We start from the raw sequence: 19,726 nt of genomic DNA on the forward strand, positions 1-19,726 counted from the left end.
GCGGATCAGGTTGTAGTTGTGGAACTCGAGAGATCCTACATTCTGACATTTCTGTTTGAAGTTGAAATCTTTGAGCAGGGGCATCTAGTGCTGTCCAAAAGAACCAAACTTTAAAAAATCTGAGTCGGAAAGGATTTTTACTTTATATATTAGGCTTTTACTACAGAAAAATGCAGAGCCCAGGAGTCTCAGCTCTTTCAAGCGAGCTCTTAACTCAGGATGATGAAGGAAAATTTATGATGTTTTCACCATGCCCTCGCTTTCAATTACTCCTGGAAATGAGGAAAGTGTCAAAGGGCTCATTAATTCTAGCTTTTGTGTTCATCACCCCGAGTTCTCTTTGATTTATTATCAGCATTGGAATGGCTTCACTTGCAGTGCTATTTGGCACATGTGTGTGTGTGTGAGAGAGAGAAAGTGGAAAGCGGACTGTCTCGCTGTCTGGTGCTGTGTCAGTCTGGGTTTTCAGAAACATGTTCCTCACACCTTCACAACACACTTGTGGTGTCCAGTTCATAAACCTGCAATATACAGCAGTTGTATACCCCGTCACATCACACACAGGCCGATAGGACCTAATCTTGTAGTTCTGAAAATAGATTGTACTTCCATCTATTTCAAGCTACTTTTTCCGATTTATAGGTCATTTTAAAAAAGTAGTTTAAGAGCGGAGCAGCAAAACTACATGGCACAGGAAGGAAGGAAGAAAGAAAGAGCGAGGCTTGACAATTAGAGTATCAAATGAAACATCTTATGTCGACCAAGAGGAATGAACAATCCTGTATATCATAACATCATAGCACATCTTACAAGGTATTGTCTAACCTCTTCAAAACCCAACGCATGCGATAGAGAAAATCTTTTTTTTCTTATTCTCTCTCTCTCTCTCTCGCACGTAAGCACACCTATTTGCTCTGGTTTATTTAAGAAATAATAGAGAACTAATATACCCTCCCCATGTGAACAGTCGCGCAAGAATGCGTGTAATTGCTCTGTTGCCCGAAGCCAATGCTCCCTGCCAACTGCACACTAATTGTGCACAGATGAAAAGTACCTTTGCCATTAGGATTAGCTCAGTCAATAATAATAGTGTATGGTGAGTATAGTAATTACAGGAACAGAGAGAGAAAGAAAGTCAACTCAGAAAGACTGCTGATGAGGTCTCTATTTTTGAATGATTGAATTATTAAGAAATTAATTGTCAAGTTCACTTTTTCACTGTCATGTGACAGTGTCGGTGTTTCAAGCATCAGGTGCCAGAACTAGTTAATGGAAGGTATTAATTAAGCGAAGCTGTAATTGGCAGAGACCTTCTCTTTACGCCTAGCGGCCAAGATCAAACTAAAACATATATGTTTAAAGTTTTAAGAACATAGATGACGATGATGATGATGATGACTGTTACTTATAAAGAAAGCTGTTCTCTGATATTTGACAGGGCTTTACAGACACACACAGAGGTAATATAAGCAGTGTAAGAAGATTCTATATTGTCTAAGACAAGTAGCCAAACACATATTATTACTCAGAATTATCACGGAACACCCACGTCTTCGCCGCCTTGAATGCTGACAATAACGGTGCATGTCTCATATAAAAAGGAGAGAACGCCAGACACCCGGGGGAACGAAGGAAAACACGCCAACCAGAAAACTGTAATATCACAATAATACAAACTCATTTTAAACACCACACACACACACACAGACGGACGCATGCACAACACACGGTGCTCATACTTCAGTTGGTAAAAAATCCAACATTAGACTCACAAAAGAAATGCACGTGACTACAGCTCTGTCCACTGACCTGCACTGGTAGCTGGGGGTGGGGTAAAGTTAGATAAATAGATAGATAAATAAGTGAAGCAAACTATAACCTGTAGGCAGGAAAAAAAAGAGAAAGAATAAAGGAGGTAAAAGAAGCCAGTGACTTGCGGCCCCATGAACACATCTTATTTTCAACGAATTTCACTGCGCTACACTTATGCTAGAATGTTCTTGCAGAGGTAAGTAGAATCTTCCTTTCATGTGTGATTTTGTACATGTGTGTGTGCGCGTGTGGGCGCGCATGCGTGTAAAGTGGCATGGACTCATTGTATACACATGCAATGCTTGTTTAAGTGTTCTCATTCAACTGTCTATATGCACGTGAAAGTACACATAAACCAGCAATGTCGTGTGATTTAAAAAAAACTTTTCTTATCTTGTCGACGTTGGTACTCTTACAGTGGTCCCAGACCTGCACCTGGGAATCTTACACACTGTTGGCAACACAGCAAAATGGCCACCCGCCTGACATCACTAGCGGGCCCCGGGATATTGTTTGTCTTATTACTTCTTCCTGGCCACAAGTGTCTAGGAGGTAAGTGTGGACATCTTTGCAGAGGCACGTGTTTCTGCTCAAAGCCGTCATCACTAAATAGTGCGGGTAAAGAGTCTGGAAAATATACAAAAGAGATCGAGAATAAAAACTAATTTGATGAAGTGATTCTGTATGTAACTTTTACGGGAAAAAACCTAGCGAGTTTTGTCTTACATAAAATGTATATACTTGGTTCTGTTATAAGGGATAAGGGAAGGGTCGAGACTCTGTCACGTGATATGCGGGTGACGTCCAGGTTCAGTATCTAGTCCGGGCATACCCTGTACTCTCTCAGAACTGGAATTTAGACGACGGCAGAATTTTCATTTCAGATGAAATAAAATTTGGTAGTTTAAATAAGGTCAGGATTGGCTGTTCCTCTAACCCAGGGGTCTCAAACTCGCGGCCCGCGGGCCAACTGCGGCCTGCGAAACAAAAGTTTGCGGCCCCCACCTCAATATCAAAGTTTCATGTTAGTGCGGCCCGTGTTTGATACTGTTACTGTATATCTTCTGTCACGGACCAGTCTGTGAGGGGCGGGAGGTTGTTGCCCCTGTCTTTTGTTTTCTTAGTGATTGTTGCCCTTGCCTTGCATTTAAGAGTGTGTTGGATACGTCGCGGTTTCGCGTCAGAACCCGACGTCATTTTATGACGTAATTTTAGTCTGAGGCAAGTGAAAAAATATTTGGAAGAAAGCAGACGGTCAGTTTAAGTTTGCCATTGCACAACAGTGAGCCCGCAAAGACCTTTACGCACAGCTCCAAACATGTCTTTTTCAAAGCCTGCAGTTAAGAGAAAGGTTGGTGATGAGCACAGACAATTTCAGGAAAAGTGGGAAGAGCAATATTTCTTTGTTGAGCACAGAGGCAGCCCAACGTGTCTTATTTGCACAGAGAAAGTTGCAGTGCACAAAGAATACAATTTGAAATGTCATTACACAACTAGACATGCTGAGGAGTATGCAAAATACCAGGGAGATGAGAGAGTCAACCGGGTTGCTAATCTTAAAACATATCTACTGAGGCAACAAAATTTCTTTAAGAAAGCAACCAAAGAGAATGACGCAGCAGTCGAAGCTAGCTACGTGGTTAGTGAGATGATTGCTAAAGCAGGAAAGCCATTCAAAGAAGGCGAATTTTTAAAAATGTGCATATTACAGGCTGCATGTATTGTCTGTCCAGAAAAGAAAGGTCAGTTTAGCAACATAAGCCTTTCTGCCAACATCGTAGCAGAGCCCATTTCTGACCTGTCAAGTGACATTTATGATCAACTGTATGAGAAAGCAAAATGTTTCAGTGTATACTCAGTCGCTCTTGATGAGACCACAGACATCACCGACACTGCCCAACTCGCAGTCTTTGTCCGCGGTGTTGATGACACTTTTGAAGTCATAGAGGAGTTGCTCTCAGTGATTCCAATGCATGGCCAGACCACCGCTCAGGAGATATTTCACCAGCTGTGTGATGCCATTGAGAATGCCGGTTTGCCTTGGAGGAGGTTTGTTGGAATAACAACTGATGGAGCGCCATCAATGACAGGGAGGAAAAATGGACTCGTGGCACTTGTTCAAAAAAAACTGGAAGAGGAAGGTGTGGAGGAGGCCATTGCTCTGCACTGCATTATTCATCAGCAGGCCCTTTGCAGCAAATGCCTGAAGTTTGACAATGTGATGTCTATCGTTGTGAAATGTATCAACCAAATCAGATCCAGGGGCTTAAAGCACAGAAGGTTTCGTGCTTTTTTAGAGGAAATGGAGTCAGAATATGGGGATGTGCTCTACTTCACCGAGGTACGTTGGCTCAGCAGGGGAAACATATTGAAGAGATTTTTTGAGTTGAGAGCCGAAGTGAAAGCCTTCATGGAGGAAGATGGGGTTGCTGTTCCTGGGCTAAGTGATCCAAAATGGCTCATGGACTTAGCTTTTTTGGTTGATATGACACATGAGCTTAACGTACTGAACAAGAAGCTACAAGGTCAGGGGCAACTTGTCAGTGCTGCCTATGACAACGTGAGAGCATTCTCTACAAAACTTATGTTATGGAAAGCCCAGCTTTCTCAGACAAACCTTTGCCATTTCCCAGCATGCAAGGCACTCATGGATGCAGGCACACCGTTCAGCGGTGAAGAGTATGTGGATGTCATTTTGAAGCTACAGGAGGAATTCGATCACAGATTTGCAGACTTCAAGACGCACAGAACCACATTTCAAATTTTTGCGGACCCCTTCTCCTTTGATGTGCAAGATGCTCCTCCTGTGCTTCAAATGGAGCTCATTGACCTGCAGTGCAACTCTGAACTCAAAGCCAAGTTCAGGGAGGTGAGTGGAAAAGCAGACAAGCTCGGGCAATTTTTGAGAGAATTGCCCCCTAGCTTCCATGAGCTTTCCCGAATGTTCAAGCGGACCATGTGTCTTTTTGGGAGCACATACTTGTGCGAAAAGCTCTTCTCTACCTTGAACTTCAATAAGTCCAAGTACAGATCCAGACTTACTGATGAGCATCTTCAAGCCGTACTGAGGGTCTCAACTGCTTCCTCCCTTAAGCCAAATGTGGCTCGGCTATGCGAGAGTAAGCGCTGCCAGACCTCTAGCAGCAAGAAGTAGGCAGAAGAAGCCATGTTCAAAACAGTTTATGTTCAATGTTCCATTCATATTCAGAAAGTTAAATGTTAAAGAAATGCTAATACAGACATTTGAATCTGAATAATAATAATTACATTTCTCTGGTCAGCAACTATATTTTCTTCAGTCTTCTATATCTGCTGTATTATTATTATATTTTCATTTTCAATTTATTTATTACTGATTGATTTATTTTTTCTTATAAATTTGTTAATTTATTTTTATTTTTTAATAAGATGAAAAAATAAGACATTTGATGACATTGGAATGTTTTTGTAAGAGCTTTTCTTGTGGAAAAGCTGATGCGGCCCAGCCTCATCCAGACTCTGCCTCCAGTGGCCCCCGGGTAAATTGAGTTTGAGACCCCTGCTCTAACCCGAGGATATCAAGCTTTCACGAAATCATCAAAATCTTACAAAGATGGCTAATTCCTTACATTAAGACTTTTGTTATAATATATTAATAACACGTTGAGGGGTGGGAAAGCCGCCAAGATCTGTTTGTTTCGTGCGTGTGTTGTGAACCAACGCGCATGTCACACCGTGTGGTGAGACAAGGAGATCACTAACTTTATTCGATTGTTCACCTTACTTGTGGTGTGGAGGTATCTCCGGTATTTTATTTGTCAGGTGCACAGAAAGAGTGTGGGAGGAGTACTGAGAGGGCGGCATCACCTGACAAGCGTATCGTCGGCGGCACAGAAGCTGATGAAAGCCGTTTCCCTTGGCAGGTGTGTGGCTGGAGGTAGGACTCACGTTGGCAGTACCTCTCTTGTCTTGACCTTACATGATAAAGAAATAAGGGTACACACTTCTTCTGGGTTGACACGATAGTTTTCTGACCATATTTGACGAAAATTTGAATAAATCATGACTACACGATTTTACTTACTTGTGGTGGTATATAAGCATCCACTAGAGTCCTTTTTTTTTCTTTTTTTTTTTTGTCAGCAGCAGGTGTAGCCATGCTGCTCCAGGACAGTTTCTAGTAGCCATCATTATTCCAGTTACTTGGTCTGCCTCTCTACTGTCACCGTTTGATGGGCTTGTTTTTAGTTTTAGTTTCCGTAACTGTATCTGTTTCAAGGTATGAATTGTTAGTCCATTGTCCAACCTCTTGTAACCCGGAGGACCGGTGGACCACTCTTAGTCTGATCTCTACCCCTTGATATGTCCGACAAGGTGCTCCCATCGGTATCATTGAGACACGCAAGCCTCCTGACCACGGCAAGGTGATAGGTCAACAGGGGGAACTAAACAATTTACTGTTTGCTTGTTTTTCTCTCTGTTGTTTAGAATCCATGAGCAGAGCTCTTTTGTTTCAGGTGCGTCTGCGGTCACTGGCTGCCACCATGTGCGGGGGTGTGTTGATAGACAGTTTCTGGGTTCTGACTGCGGCTAGCTGCTTTACAAGGCAATGTCATTTTAGTCTTCTGTGGACCTGTTGTTAGTCTTTGGGCACCACATCAGTGCCTCCTCCAATTTTACTGACCCCTAACCCTGACCACTCAGTAAATTCTGACGGTAACTATAATCTTTCTATCTACATATGCTACTGCTGACAATGATTTATTTATTTATCATATAAAAACTTGACGAGACAGGTTCTAAACTGGAGACAGCTTTGAAACTATCTTCTACTCGACAGGAACTACAGTCCTGTCAACTGGAATATTGGCTTGGCAGCAGTAAGGGTCGAAGGTGACAGCGTCGAGGACTTTCAGCTGGACAGGGAGGAGAGGCAGTCGGTGCACGTGGACTCGCTGTACATCTACGGCGGCCATCAGCTGAACAGCTCCCGCCACGACCTTGCCCTGGTGCACCTGCACTCGGATAACCTCACCAGACAGCGCGAGCCTGCTTGTGTCATCGCAGAAACTGATGACGTCAACAACAAGACCTGCCTCGTTGTTGGCTGGGGTTCACCCGGGGTTGGTGAGCGTGACGGGGGATTCAGCCCCAGAGATGGTCGAGCGCCATATTGGCTTTGTCGTACTTGATAACAGGCGATAACGACCAAACATGCGAGGTTGTGTAAGCACATAGTTGTCTCCTACGCTGTTTCCCTACATGAGGCGGTTTCTTAGTGTGCTTGTCATGTGTGTGTATGTGGAAGATATCTATCTGTCTCGGATGACTGTTGTCAGGTGAACCTCCATCGCCGACACTGAGGAAGCTGCTGACACCGGTGTCAGACTACGTCCACTGCAACCAACGTCACAACGCCTCTGTCGGACCAGACAGCCTGTGCGCAGAGCTGCCGGACGACACCATAGGGCCCTGCACGGTATGCTCAACCTACATCCTACAACCTACATCCTCACCACCACCACGGGCATCACCATCATTTTTTTCTCTATTTCTTTCTTTCCTTCTTTCTCTCTTTCTCCGCGAGATCGCCATACATTCTGTAAGAATTTACTCCACAGTTTGCATCAGTACAAAGCAGCCTGCTTCAAAAGTCTGCTTTTGTGATTTATAATCAGATGAAAGCAGGAGCGTATGGATTCCATTCGTCTTCAAGGACGGTGTGCGGCCGAGGATCTGAGGAGGATAGAGATCAAAGGTCGAGACTGCCTTTCACATTTCAACATGGACTCCTGTAAAGGGAACTTTTCAGCCGAGGAAAATCGCGTTTTTGAGTCAGCATGAGAATGTAACTAAGGAGATTGAAGACACGCAACTATAATTTCTTGATCAATGGACCAAATTTTACTTTGTAATTCCGAAATATTTTACGGAAGGAGATTTCGTTATCAGGAATAATGCTCGCCTGAAGTCAGGAATATTGCTGAGATCTGAACACGGGTCACGTGACACGAAATAAAGGAAGAAATAAAAGAATCAAGGAAGATAGGAAGGATGTAAGATAACGAAAAATGACAAACAAAAAACAAAAACAAAACCAAAAGAGAAATTAATGAGTGAGTAATGAGAACACAAAACAAAAGAGAAAACGGTGCATGCGCGCATCATCATCATCATCATCATCATCATCATCATCATCATCATCACACCTAATACACCCAGCCGTTCCCGCGCTCAGTGCTATACTCATCCTCCAGCTCTCGGCAGTTACCCAGTACCTGTCACAGACCCTTGTCTGAAAGCTTTCAGAAGTGAGCCACGACATCATGGTCTGACGTCATCAACTAATCGGAACAAACGGCTTCTTTGTTGCTCTTGCTGAAATATGTTGGTATTTGGTATTGTCTATTTTAAGCACCAGTTATTATTTGAAATAAATTTAAATAATTTATTAACTAAATTAAAAATAATTTTATATGGAATTATTTATAAATTAACTTTAAATAATTTATAAACTAAATTAAAAATAATTTTAAATGGAATTATTACTAAATTTATTAAATTAAATAATTAAAAATTTATTTTTGTATCTAATGTACGTACGTTTGCAAGCTCTCGATCATTGTTATTATTATTAGTTGTGAAGCAAATTTTGCTGCGACACTGGCAGATTTCCGGCCTGCAGATTGTCTTCCGTTTGTGAAAGCGAAATTTACGTAGGATTTAAAATGCCAAAATTAAATTGTCGCTTTGTAGATTTGTTGGTATGGAAAGGTTGCTTAGATGACGATATACCGTATAGTGAATTAATGCCAGGGCGTCATTCCGTGTCGATTCGTTTTCCTTTTCGAAAACCCGACTAGAAAAGGTCGAATTAAGCACCGAACGACAGAAGATACGATTATTAATTCTTTTTAAAAATGCAGCAGACGTTTTACAAAAGCAGAATTAATAAGCAAAAGGATTAAACACATCGGCAAACACGATGAAATTGACAGAATTCCTATACGTGTTTGCATGGTTTAACGAAGGGTCAACAACACATGCTATATCACTGAGAAAAGTGGTTATATTTACAATAAAGAGAAAAAAATTGTCTAAAGAGCTTTGTGAACTTTTTTAATATGTGAAAGTCTGTGTTGTTATCATTTTGATGAGGAGTAGGGGTGGGGGGACGTCAGTCAGTGTCATTTGTTTTCCTTTTCCAAAGAGTTCCAAAACAAGTCCAGAATGCTTTCTAAAAAGTATAGAGGCGGGTCGCAAAAGCTGAGGAAAAAGGGGGGAAATGATATATTGTATGCACTATAATACTATATTTTATCCTTAGTCTTTTAAGGTTTGATGTTTTTCTGGTACAAAGTTAGCAAGTATTTTTTTTTAGACTAGTCATATTATTGAAGGGAGTAGTCATTTCGATGTTTTCTCTCCTTAAAACAAAAACAAAACAAAACAAAAAAACAAAACCAAACTCTGGTTGTTTCGAAAAGTAAAAATTAGAAATAAAATGATACAAATATATAAAACATTTATTATATCACCAAGAAGAATTAATGTCAAAGCTAATGAAAACGAGAACCCCACTAATTCGTGTCTCCCTGTTTGAGCTCCTCCATTAGTCTCGGTGATTTTTCTATCTTTTTTTAATTTTGTGAAGACGTGTGCACTTAATGAAGCATGCCACGGCCAAGAAAGTGGTATCCAGCTGGATATACGGTAAATTCGGGCAGGTTGGTAAACGTAAGGAACGATTTTCCGCGGTGGATGTGAGGAAATTGGAAAGTGAACTCTTCAACAGGGGCAAAATGGACGTGTACGCACCCAACAACAGGAGGAACGTACGTGACACCTTCCAGGATATTCTTCAAGATAGCAGGATGTATTAGAAAGTTAGTTCTATTCAATTCTTACGAGACCAGGTGAAACTGGAGTCAGCAATCACATGAAGAAAAAAAGTGTCCGAGGCTGAGGTCTGGAAAGATCTGCGAGCAGGTCTTGTTCATGTCCACATTGAAGAATTCAGACCTGCCAAAAAAAAAAAATGCAGCTTCTGTGGCTGTGCACAGGTCCCAGAGATTGTCTTGTGTCCTGATTGTGGACCTGGAAGACTATTGCAAATCATGTGATGAAAAGATCTACTGTTTGGTGATGAATCATCAGACATACAGTTGGAAAGAAGTAAGTACAATATATCAACATTTGTGGATATATATTTTTTTATAATCTTTTAGATTGTTATGTAAATGTAAATATACACAATGGTATCGGCAATCTGAAAATATATTCTCTCAATATATATTCTCTCTCTCTGTATATATATATCAGCACATGCTTCAGAAAATCAACTGAAAGGAATCAGAAATGTGGTAAGACTTAGCTAATGTAAGAACTGATACACCATTGTGCATTAGAATGTCATGGATTCTACTTTTGATGAGGTTTGAAACTTATATAAATTCCATAATTTGATTATGGCATATTTATAGACTTGAATGCTGCAAGCTTATGTTAAAACTTGCTATTGTTTTGTCAGGACGCATCATTGTATCTACCTGTGAAAAGAGAAGTAACCATTTTGTCTGAGCACCATTGTGACAAGCTCTACTTCCATCAGATTGGAGTTTTTGATGCACAAGGTACATATGCAAGATTATTATGTTTTCTAGAAAAACAGATTTTACCCAAGCATTTCTTCTCAATTTTTTTTTTCACATTTTACTGTCATGCATTCAAAATATCACATTATGGAAGAACCTTGTCTTAACCAAAACAAACAAGCTTGTGAATAAATGTTAATTAATAGATACTTAATGTGAATAAATGTTCGGAAGCCAGGACTTTCACCAGTGAGGGTTAGCTGTCCTGGGTTTTGCTTTCGTCTCGGGCATGCAATTCTTTTTCTTCGCATGTGGCATCTGCTTACAGGGCTGTCTGCCTTGCCAGACTTTATATTTATTTATAACCTATTGGCACTTTTTGGTTTAATGATCTATAAATTATGTTTTCCTATGTTTACTTTTATTTTGCACTAACTGTTGAATGTCAGACAAAATAAATATATGAAATATATTCAAAGAAATGGATACGTAATAATACAATTATAAACGAAAGCTCTAACTAGCTTTAATTTACAATTCTGAAAGGTAAGAATATTTACTTTACTGAATTACCTTAGGCTGGACTTTAACATGTAGTGTGGAAAGAAAAGAAGTAGGCATCATATGTCAACAATGAGAAGATGTTGCATAATATTTATGTAAAGGTAGAACAGTATCAAATTCTAAAAGCACGTTTTATGTTCTTTTCTTTATTATTATTATAGGCAGAGATCACATCATGAAAGTACAGTTCTGTGAATGTGAGCCAGAAGCAGTAACACTAATAAGAAATGGCTTATGGCCAGCAACACCAAAGAAGCCAGGGACCGCATTTTGCATGAAAGTGATGGAGCTATGCAGAATGCTACAGTTAGAAGGACAAATGTCTCTCCAGAAATTTTGCATGGCATCGGAGCGGAGGACAACTTTTCTACATAGTCGCAGCAGGGACTACAGAAACATGTACAAGGCACTGGGTAAACATGCTATCATTTTGTCACAGCATGATTATAGCAACATGTACTAGACACTTGGTAAACACATCATAATGTGTTGTCACAGCAGAGACTACAGAAACATGTACAAGGCACTGGGTAAACATGCTATCATATTTTGTCACAGCATGACTACAGCAACATGTACAAGATACTTGCTAAACATATCGTCATATGTTGTCCAATAAGTCTAACTTTCAAGAAACTCCTCAGGGTATATTGCTTAATGACTCCATAGAGAACTGTATCAGTGCCACTAGACCTGTAGTCAAGTAGTACGACAGTTTCATTTGATGGATGTAAATATAGTTTAATTGTAAGGGTTATAAGCCAATAATTTCAGTTTACATTATTTGGAAACTATGGAAAGAATACGTGGATTGTGAAAATGGTATTTTATGTGTTTGTTTAATTGTTTATTGTAGGTAACACAATTATAGAATTTCACCATCATCAGGTGTTATGTCTTGAGACAGCTCATGCCCATGACTTCCTAGGCAAGAAGTGCCCAATATGTAGTCTGGTATGTTGTATGGGTTAAGGATTAGGCATTTTAAGAAATATTTAAACACAGTTGCTGTATTCTGCAAACAAAAACACCCACAAAAGTTTATTACACTTGATTTGTACATAATATTTTCACATGGTTGCAATTTAAGTTTTTGAAAATATGCCTAATCTGTGCACATCAGTTTCCCGACGTTTTGATATAAAGAGAATTTATCAACATTGTCTAATGCCTACTGATAATTTTAGGCCATGTCTTTCAAAAACATATCTTCTATTTCATGAGGAATTAATAGATGTGATTAGTGATCTTCACTCAGATATCGATTCGAAATCTGGTGAAGACAATGAAGAGGAAGAACACTTTTTTCCATAAGTTGTTGAGCTATTACTTTCTTTAGTCAGTTTACTGAAGGGGACAATTGATATGTTTATTGAAATTGTAAAGGTATTTAAGGGATGATAGCATGTTTATTTTGTTTTAAAGCATTGCTACAACCAACATCAACAAAGGCTTTATGAATTCATTGCTACATTTTTGAACCAAGAACGGTGTAACCTTCTAATTCTGTTTTTAGCAATGTACTTTTTTTTTTATAGTATACATACAAGACACATTCACACCGTGCATCCAGTTGCTTTCACCCACAGAAACAAGCCGTTTAATATATTTTATATGCCACTCTGGAGCAAGGCATGAGCTTATTCTTAAGTATATTGCTGTGGCACAATATATGTCTAGAGACTATCATTTGAGAAAAGAATTGTACATAACAGTATACTGCCTTCTCATTGCTCATTCTCCTAAAAGTTTGAAGTGATGGTAGTAAATAAAACAGGGAAACAAACACAGTTCTTGCTTTGAGGAAAATTAAGTGAAAAGAATTTTCACTCGTATATCATGTTATTTACTTACAACATATTCTTACTAAGGATGTTATATAAACAGGTATGCTTTGTTATAAATCTTGAGAACTCTATTTTTGTGTTCTGCAATGGTGGTTACCTGTCAAGAGGGAGAAATGGCACATGGAAAAGGACATAGTCAAATGTATAAATATGTACAAATATCTAGATTTGATTGCTTTCAACAAGACTATCTGTTTGTTGTGCTATTGTGGATGTTTCATGGAGTGCCCAAAAAAAGTGTCATTGGGATAACCATATGTTTTTGGCACATGGTGTGCATTCACCACTATTTTCATGTTTTTTCACATTTCTTGCATTTTGTGATCATTCAAAGTGACATTGCTACTATCCTGTCATGTCCCTTTTGTCCAGGTGTTGTAGAGTCGGTAATACATGTTATGTTCTTATGAAAAAGATAGAGGGTAGTGAGAAAGAAATGTAAACACTATTACCATCTGCTTTCCAGTTATCCATGCTGGTAGAAAATACTGACAAGTTTGTAGTTAATAATGTAACTAATAACTGAATATTTGACTCTATACAGTTCGTCTAGAACTCTAGATTATGATGTATGTTTTTGCATTGTATTGTATTGTGTATTGTTTGGATTCGGCTTGAAATATGCGGAAGGCCTTTTCCATAAATAAAATCAATAAATTGTTTCTTTCCCGTATTTTGCATCTAGCAGGGAGACTTCTGAGGTCAGACAAACACTATCACTGTAAATCCACCGCTTGACCAAGCACGAATAGCTATTTTACTGTACTTCATTAAAGTGTATGTTCAATAAATTGAAAAGGGCTTGAAAAACGAGAGTGTGGTATTGTAAATGAGAGACAAAATGTTACGCGCGCGTGTGTGTGTGTGTGTGCGCGCGTTTGTTTACAACGTATCATAGAAGTAGTAGGCTCTGGCTATGCTCGGGTTCGTGCCATTCTGGAGGAGTATGTGTCGGGGAAGGTAGCAGTTCCGTTAGTGTACGGTGCCAGCTACAGTGTATACAAATCGATGAACCCACGATTGCGATTGCACCGTGAACGCAAACGTGTGTGTGTTGATCGTGAGTGTGTTCGCGTGAACTGCTTTTCGACATGATCGGGGGTCAATCACGATGGTGCCAACTGTCATCAGTAGTTGTATGTGTAGATCACTTCCAACAGCGCCCTCTTATTGCTGTACATAAACACACACTGACTACACGAGCACAACATTGACAAGTTTTCGCAAACTGGCAAGAAGGGTTGCTGCAGATCAGGGAAATCTTCAAAGGAGGTGAGAATATGGCAGGCAATGTTTGAGAAGAATTAAAGTAGCACACTGCTACTAAAAGTTAAACCAGTTATATGTACTTTCACACTACAATGGGTGTTCGTCAGAAAAATCACGCCACAAAAGACGACCACCTAACACTACATGCATCTGTATCTTTCTATTGATTACAGCGGGCAACTTTCCACTTTCATAACTTGTAAAAACTCATCTGCAATCGAATATCAAAGGGGCGTACAGTTTCGACATCAAAGTGGTATCACGGATTTAGATATAGCAACAGCTGCGATAGTTGTGCGCGCACGGTGAACATTGCTTGTTTGGGGGATGATTGGCAATGGGCAAACCAATGTTACAAGACTTTCCCTAGCTTGGCCGAATCTTGCGTTTGCTGGGAGTTATTCAGAAAAGAAAGGTTAAACAAAATGGTAAATTATACCTAATGTATAAGAGACAATGCAGACAGAGAAAAGGGGGCAAAGACAGGAGTAGATGAGATACAGGAACAACAGACACACAAATAAACCCTAAATGCAAACTTGATACAAGAGGTCATCTTCCGTTCTAAAAGTAAGGTCAGACATGAAGGTCTTGGTTACCTCTGGGACTCTAACGTTTAACTTCTAATAATATAGAACTTTTTCGTAAATATATCATTTCTTAATATGTTGTAGCACTCTAGAAGTGTACTGAGTATGTAATTGTTGTTGTAAGGTCAGCGTCGAGTGACGCTGTCCTATTTCCCACGCTGGCTGAACTGTGAACTGTCCACCCGCGACCACTGCCCTTTCCCACGCTGGTTGAGCTCAGGGTAGCCGACCTTGAACTGCCCACCCCCCGGCCACTGGTCTATTGTTACACCCGCCTGAGAACTTGGGTGGAAACAATGACCAGACAGGGCGAGGGGGGGCAGGGGATGGAGGGATCGACATTCTAGAATGTTCCGAGGGTAGGGAAATATAAGTAGCGGGGCGGACAGTGGTTGGTATGCTGTTGTTGAGATTTGAGAGAGAGAGAGGAGGCAGGCCAGCAACCGAGAAAAGAGTTGAATAAAGAAATTTCAACGTGAGAAACCATCTTGTGTTTTTCCTGTTCAACTTAGCCCAACCCTACGTAGCCATTGACGTATTGGTTACATTTCTGGCGCCCAATGTGGGGCTAGTTGTTCAGGAGCAACTTTAATTCCTCGGCAGAACACCATGGCTGACTGCAGCACAAACAGCACCGGAGCAGCAGATAAAGACAGCATCATCGAAGAACTTCGCCGCCAGCTAGAAGAGCTCCGGTCTGAAAGTGCTAGGAACGAAGTGACAAAGGCAATACGTGTGCAATTACTACCGCCCGTTCCTCTCCCAGAATTAAAAACATTTACAGGGCTTCCGCCTACATCGCCCCAAGAGGTCACCTTCGAGCAGTGGAAAGTGCAAGCGCTCGAAATACAAGACGATGCACTGATCGAGGAGAAGTTCGCGTTCCTGAGACGGAGTCTGAAAGGAGCGGCACATCTCCACACCAAAGACAAACAGTATGGCACCGTCAGCGAATTGGTTGCAGACTTGCAGGCGCTGTTCGGGAGCTACGAAGTGCAGACGACATCTATATCGAATTGTGTCAGATGAGACCGACCAGAGAGCAGTGCCTGTCACAATTCCTTCTGCAACTCTCCACAAAGATGTCGGTGCTAAAAACATTAGGTGGCCTGACGGAGGAGGAAATGCAACCGCAGGCTGTATTATATATTCTCCAAGGGAATCTCCGAACCGATGGTCGCCATGGACATTCGAAATAAATTTGGGATTCCTGGGGAAGGTAGACCCACCTTCCCAGAGTTATACTGCCATGTGCGGCAGATTGAGAGTTTGATCTCAAAATGTGATTCATCAAGTGAGAAGGGTGAGAGATGCACCAAAGCCCGTACAGAGGTGCGTGTCACCCATGTACAACAGGACAGACCGACCCGTAAAGTGAGAAGAAGCAAGTACTGTTTCAAGTGCGGGAAGAGGGACATTTTTATCGTGAGTGCAACAATCCGGTGAATGCAGCGCTGGTGGTGCAGAGAGAGAGAGAGCGGCGGAGACAGGAAAGCAAGTGGCGGAAGAAACAGGGCCTCCCCGAACTGAAAGGGACCACCACAGAGGGGCGAGTGTTGGTCCAAGAAGGCGACCGTGAGACCCCAGCCGAGAAGGTGAGAAAGCATCATCATCTCCTTTCAACCGCCGCCAACACCATCGAACAGGGCCTTTTAGAACTACGGCCAGTTCGGTTAAACAGTGCAGTGCTGGATATTCCTCCTCAGCAAACTGTGGAACTGTGTGGTACCCTGACAACGACTCTGAACGCACCTGTTACAATCACCGCGCGTTCACAAGAATGGTTACCGGAAAATATCACGGTAGTGTCAGCCAGTGTCACAGGGTCGAGAGTGCAGGTGGCAGTGAGAAACTCCTCTTCCAGACGACATGTGACGCTGACCAGTCGAGTGGTGCTCGCGGAATTACACTCACCCGGCGCAGACCAAACAAACCTCGAGGCGCTGGTGGGACCGAGCTGCGAATCACCCATCCGCATCGACGGCGTGACGTCACGCTGTTTGATAGACAGCGGCTCGCAGGTGTCTATTGTGTCGGAGTCTTTTTTTCGCAGAAATATGCGATATCGACAGCTGGAAAACCTGGATTCTACACTGCAAGTGATAGGAGCAGGCGGTCATTCTGTGCCCTATATTGGTGTTGTGCGTGTGTCGGTGTGGTTGCCTAAAGATGTCGTTGGTGTGGACAGTAAAGTAGACACAGTGTTACTTGTCTGTCCAGACACGGAGTATTCGTCACGAGTGCCAGTGATAGCGGGCACCAACATCCTGAGAGCATACGCCCGGCAGTGCGAACGTATGGCGGGGCGGAACTTCACCACAAGACTACCGCTGTGTGGCATGATCGCTCATGCCTACAGGGAGGCGACTAGTGCACCAAATGGACGTCTGTGCCCGGTACGACTGTTGACACCGGACACAACACTGCCACCCCGCTCGGTGACCGATGTCCGAGGGATTGTGCGGCATGGCGCAATCATCAACAAGGACGCTGTGCTGATCCAGGAGCCGACAGTGGAGGCGTTACCGGACGGTGTGTGCGTGCTGAGTGGCAAGGTGTCAACAAACACTCTTCCCCGGATTAGGGTGACGTTGTTAAACACCACCGATTCACCAGTCACTATCAGAAGGAAAAGTGTGATAGCGGACCTGTTCACCATACAGAGTGAATATTCACTCCCCAGTGTGTTACAAGACCTGAACTGCGACTTACAAGACGCTGGCAGGACGCACTGTCATGCAAACCACGTAGAAGAAGATAAGAACAGTGTTCCTGAACTATCGGATAGATTCCGTTTTGGTGCAAACGTCGACCAAACATGGAAAGACAGATTTATAAAGAAGCTGTTAACATTTAGTGATGTGTTCAATGAAAAAAGAGTTTGACTTGAACATGACAGATGTTGTGCATGACATTGAACTGACTCCAGGTCCGTCGATTCGAGAAAGACCGAGGCCTATACCGCCACAGGACCTGGAGGAGGTCAGACAACATGTGCAGCAGTTGCTGGATGCTCGCATCATCAAGCCGTCGACCAGTTCCTTCGCTTCACCCATTGTGCTGGTGAGAAAGAAGAATGGGGCACTGCGCATGTGTGTAGACTACAGGAGGGTGAATGCGCGGACAGTGAGGGACAGTTATTCGTTACCAAAAATTGAGCAACTGTTTTTAACGTTGAGTGGGGCTAAGGTTTTTACTAGCCTAGATTTATCGAAGGCCTATTACCAGGTGCCTCTGTCCGAGCGGGCGAAGAAGATTTCTGCATTTACCACCCCGTTCGGACTGTACGAATTCCAGAGGTTGCCATTCGGCCTTGTCAACGCCCCCATGACATTTCAACGGTTGATGGACTGTTGTTTGAGTGATATGAACTTGGCAGAGCTGATTATTTTTCTCGATGACATTTTGGTACATGGCACTAATCTCCAGCAACTAGAAGATAGAACAATTAGAGCTTTGGAGAGAATGCGTAGTTTTAAGCTGAAACTTGACCCTGATAAATGTATTTTTGCCACCACTGAGGTTAGACACCTAGGATACCTCATCTCCGCAGAAGGCATTAGGCCAGACCCTGAAAAGATCGAGGCTCTGACCAGTTGGCCTGTACCCAAAACAGTTCGCGATGTCAAGGCGTTCCTAGGGTTTGCAGGATTTTATAGGCGCTGGGTTCCCCAGTTCGCGCAAATTGCCAAGCCTCTGAACGACCTTACTGTTGGATATGTACCACATAAGCTCAAGAAAACAGCTAAGAAGGCGGGTGCACTCAATCTGTCGTCAGATATATCTCACCTGTGGGGAGAGCGAGAACAAAGTGCGTTTGAGTCCCTGATCAAAGCACTGACTGCAGAGCCGATGCTGGGCATCGCTGACCAGTCCCAGCCCTTCATCCTGCATTGTGATGCCAGCGGCACTGGCCTGGGAGCCGTGCTGTACCAACATCAACAAGGCGAACTCAAGATAATTGCATACGCCAGCAGAGGACTCAACAAGACAGAAGTGAACTACCCCGCACACAAGCGAGAATTTCTCGCTCTGAAATGGGCCATGACAGAAAAGTTTCACGACTACATCTTGGGCTCCCGCGTCACCGTGGTTACCGACAACAACCCGCTTTGCCATGTGCTGAAGAATGCAAAGTTAGACGCAGTTAGCCACAGATGGTTGTCATCCCTGTCACTGTACGACTTCGACCTCGTGTACAAACAGGGCTCGACACACACCGATGCGGACGGGTTGTCAAGGCGACCGCAGGACCCGCCAGAAGCAGATGAAGAATACAGAGACACCTTAGAGAAAGTTGGGTTCCTACTGGAGAAAGCGAGGAAATTTCAAGACGATACCCCACAAGTTGTAAATCGAAGTGCAGTTGTGAGCATACTGACAGCCAAAAGCGCAGGAAGGCCAGTACATTCCATTCAGCAGACAGCCCGGCACACCACGCCCATGTCACGTGACAATGACGCCACTGACAACTTCACCCCAGCCGTCGAAGCTGTCGTAAGGGACCCAAACATGATTCCAGACGGCATCTTAGAGCCGGAGGGCGGGGAGCCAGACTTCACCACCCTGACAGTCGACGACTGGCGGAGGTTACAGCAGCAAGACCCTCACATAGCCGCTGTCTGCCAGGCGCTCACAGAAGGAACTGACCTGGCAGTGACGGGGCCAGAGACCAGGATATACGCCAGGGAGAGGAAGAGCCTGATGCTAGAGCATGGTGTGCTCTACCGGCGTGTGTCTGACGCCACATCAACCCGCGTGCAGCTGGTGGTACCCCGCTCCATGCGACAGGAGGCGATGAGAGGTGTGCACGACGAGCTCTACCACACCCACTTTGACGATGCCATACGACACGCACGAATGCGTTTTTTCTGGCCGTTCATGGCGGCTGATCTCAAGAGGAAAATCCAGAGCTGCGAACGGTGCGTTCGCAGTGGGACGCACGCGCAGAAAGCACCCATGTCAACCATCGTGACATCACACCCACTGGAACTGCTGACCATAGATTTTCTCACCATTGAGGTCAAAGGGGAAAAGCAGAACATACTGGTCATTATGGACCATTTTACGA

The 19,726-nt window shown here is 42.8% G+C and overlaps 1 protein-coding gene across 1 annotated transcript; it reads left to right on the plus strand.

Moving 5' to 3' along the window:
- Positions 1-1,451: 1,451 nt before the first annotated feature.
- Positions 1,452-13,606, plus strand: LOC112571952 (transmembrane protease serine 11D-like). The gene is made up of 9 exons (XM_025251375.1): positions 1,452-2,008; positions 2,231-2,364; positions 5,614-5,714; positions 6,309-6,397; positions 6,632-6,918; positions 7,131-7,270; positions 7,470-9,966; positions 10,322-10,424; positions 11,111-13,606. Exons 1-7 carry the CDS (start codon positions 1,944-1,946, stop codon positions 7,587-7,589), a joined length of 936 nt encoding a protein of 311 aa, XP_025107160.1. The 5' UTR covers positions 1,452-1,943; the 3' UTR covers positions 7,590-9,966; positions 10,322-10,424; positions 11,111-13,606.
- The last annotated feature ends 6,120 nt before the right edge of the window (positions 13,607-19,726 follow it).

Source organism: Pomacea canaliculata, linkage group LG9, assembly GCF_003073045.1.
Source record: "Pomacea canaliculata isolate SZHN2017 linkage group LG9, ASM307304v1, whole genome shotgun sequence".
In the NCBI taxonomy this organism is placed as follows: Eukaryota; Metazoa; Mollusca; class Gastropoda; order Architaenioglossa; family Ampullariidae; genus Pomacea; species Pomacea canaliculata.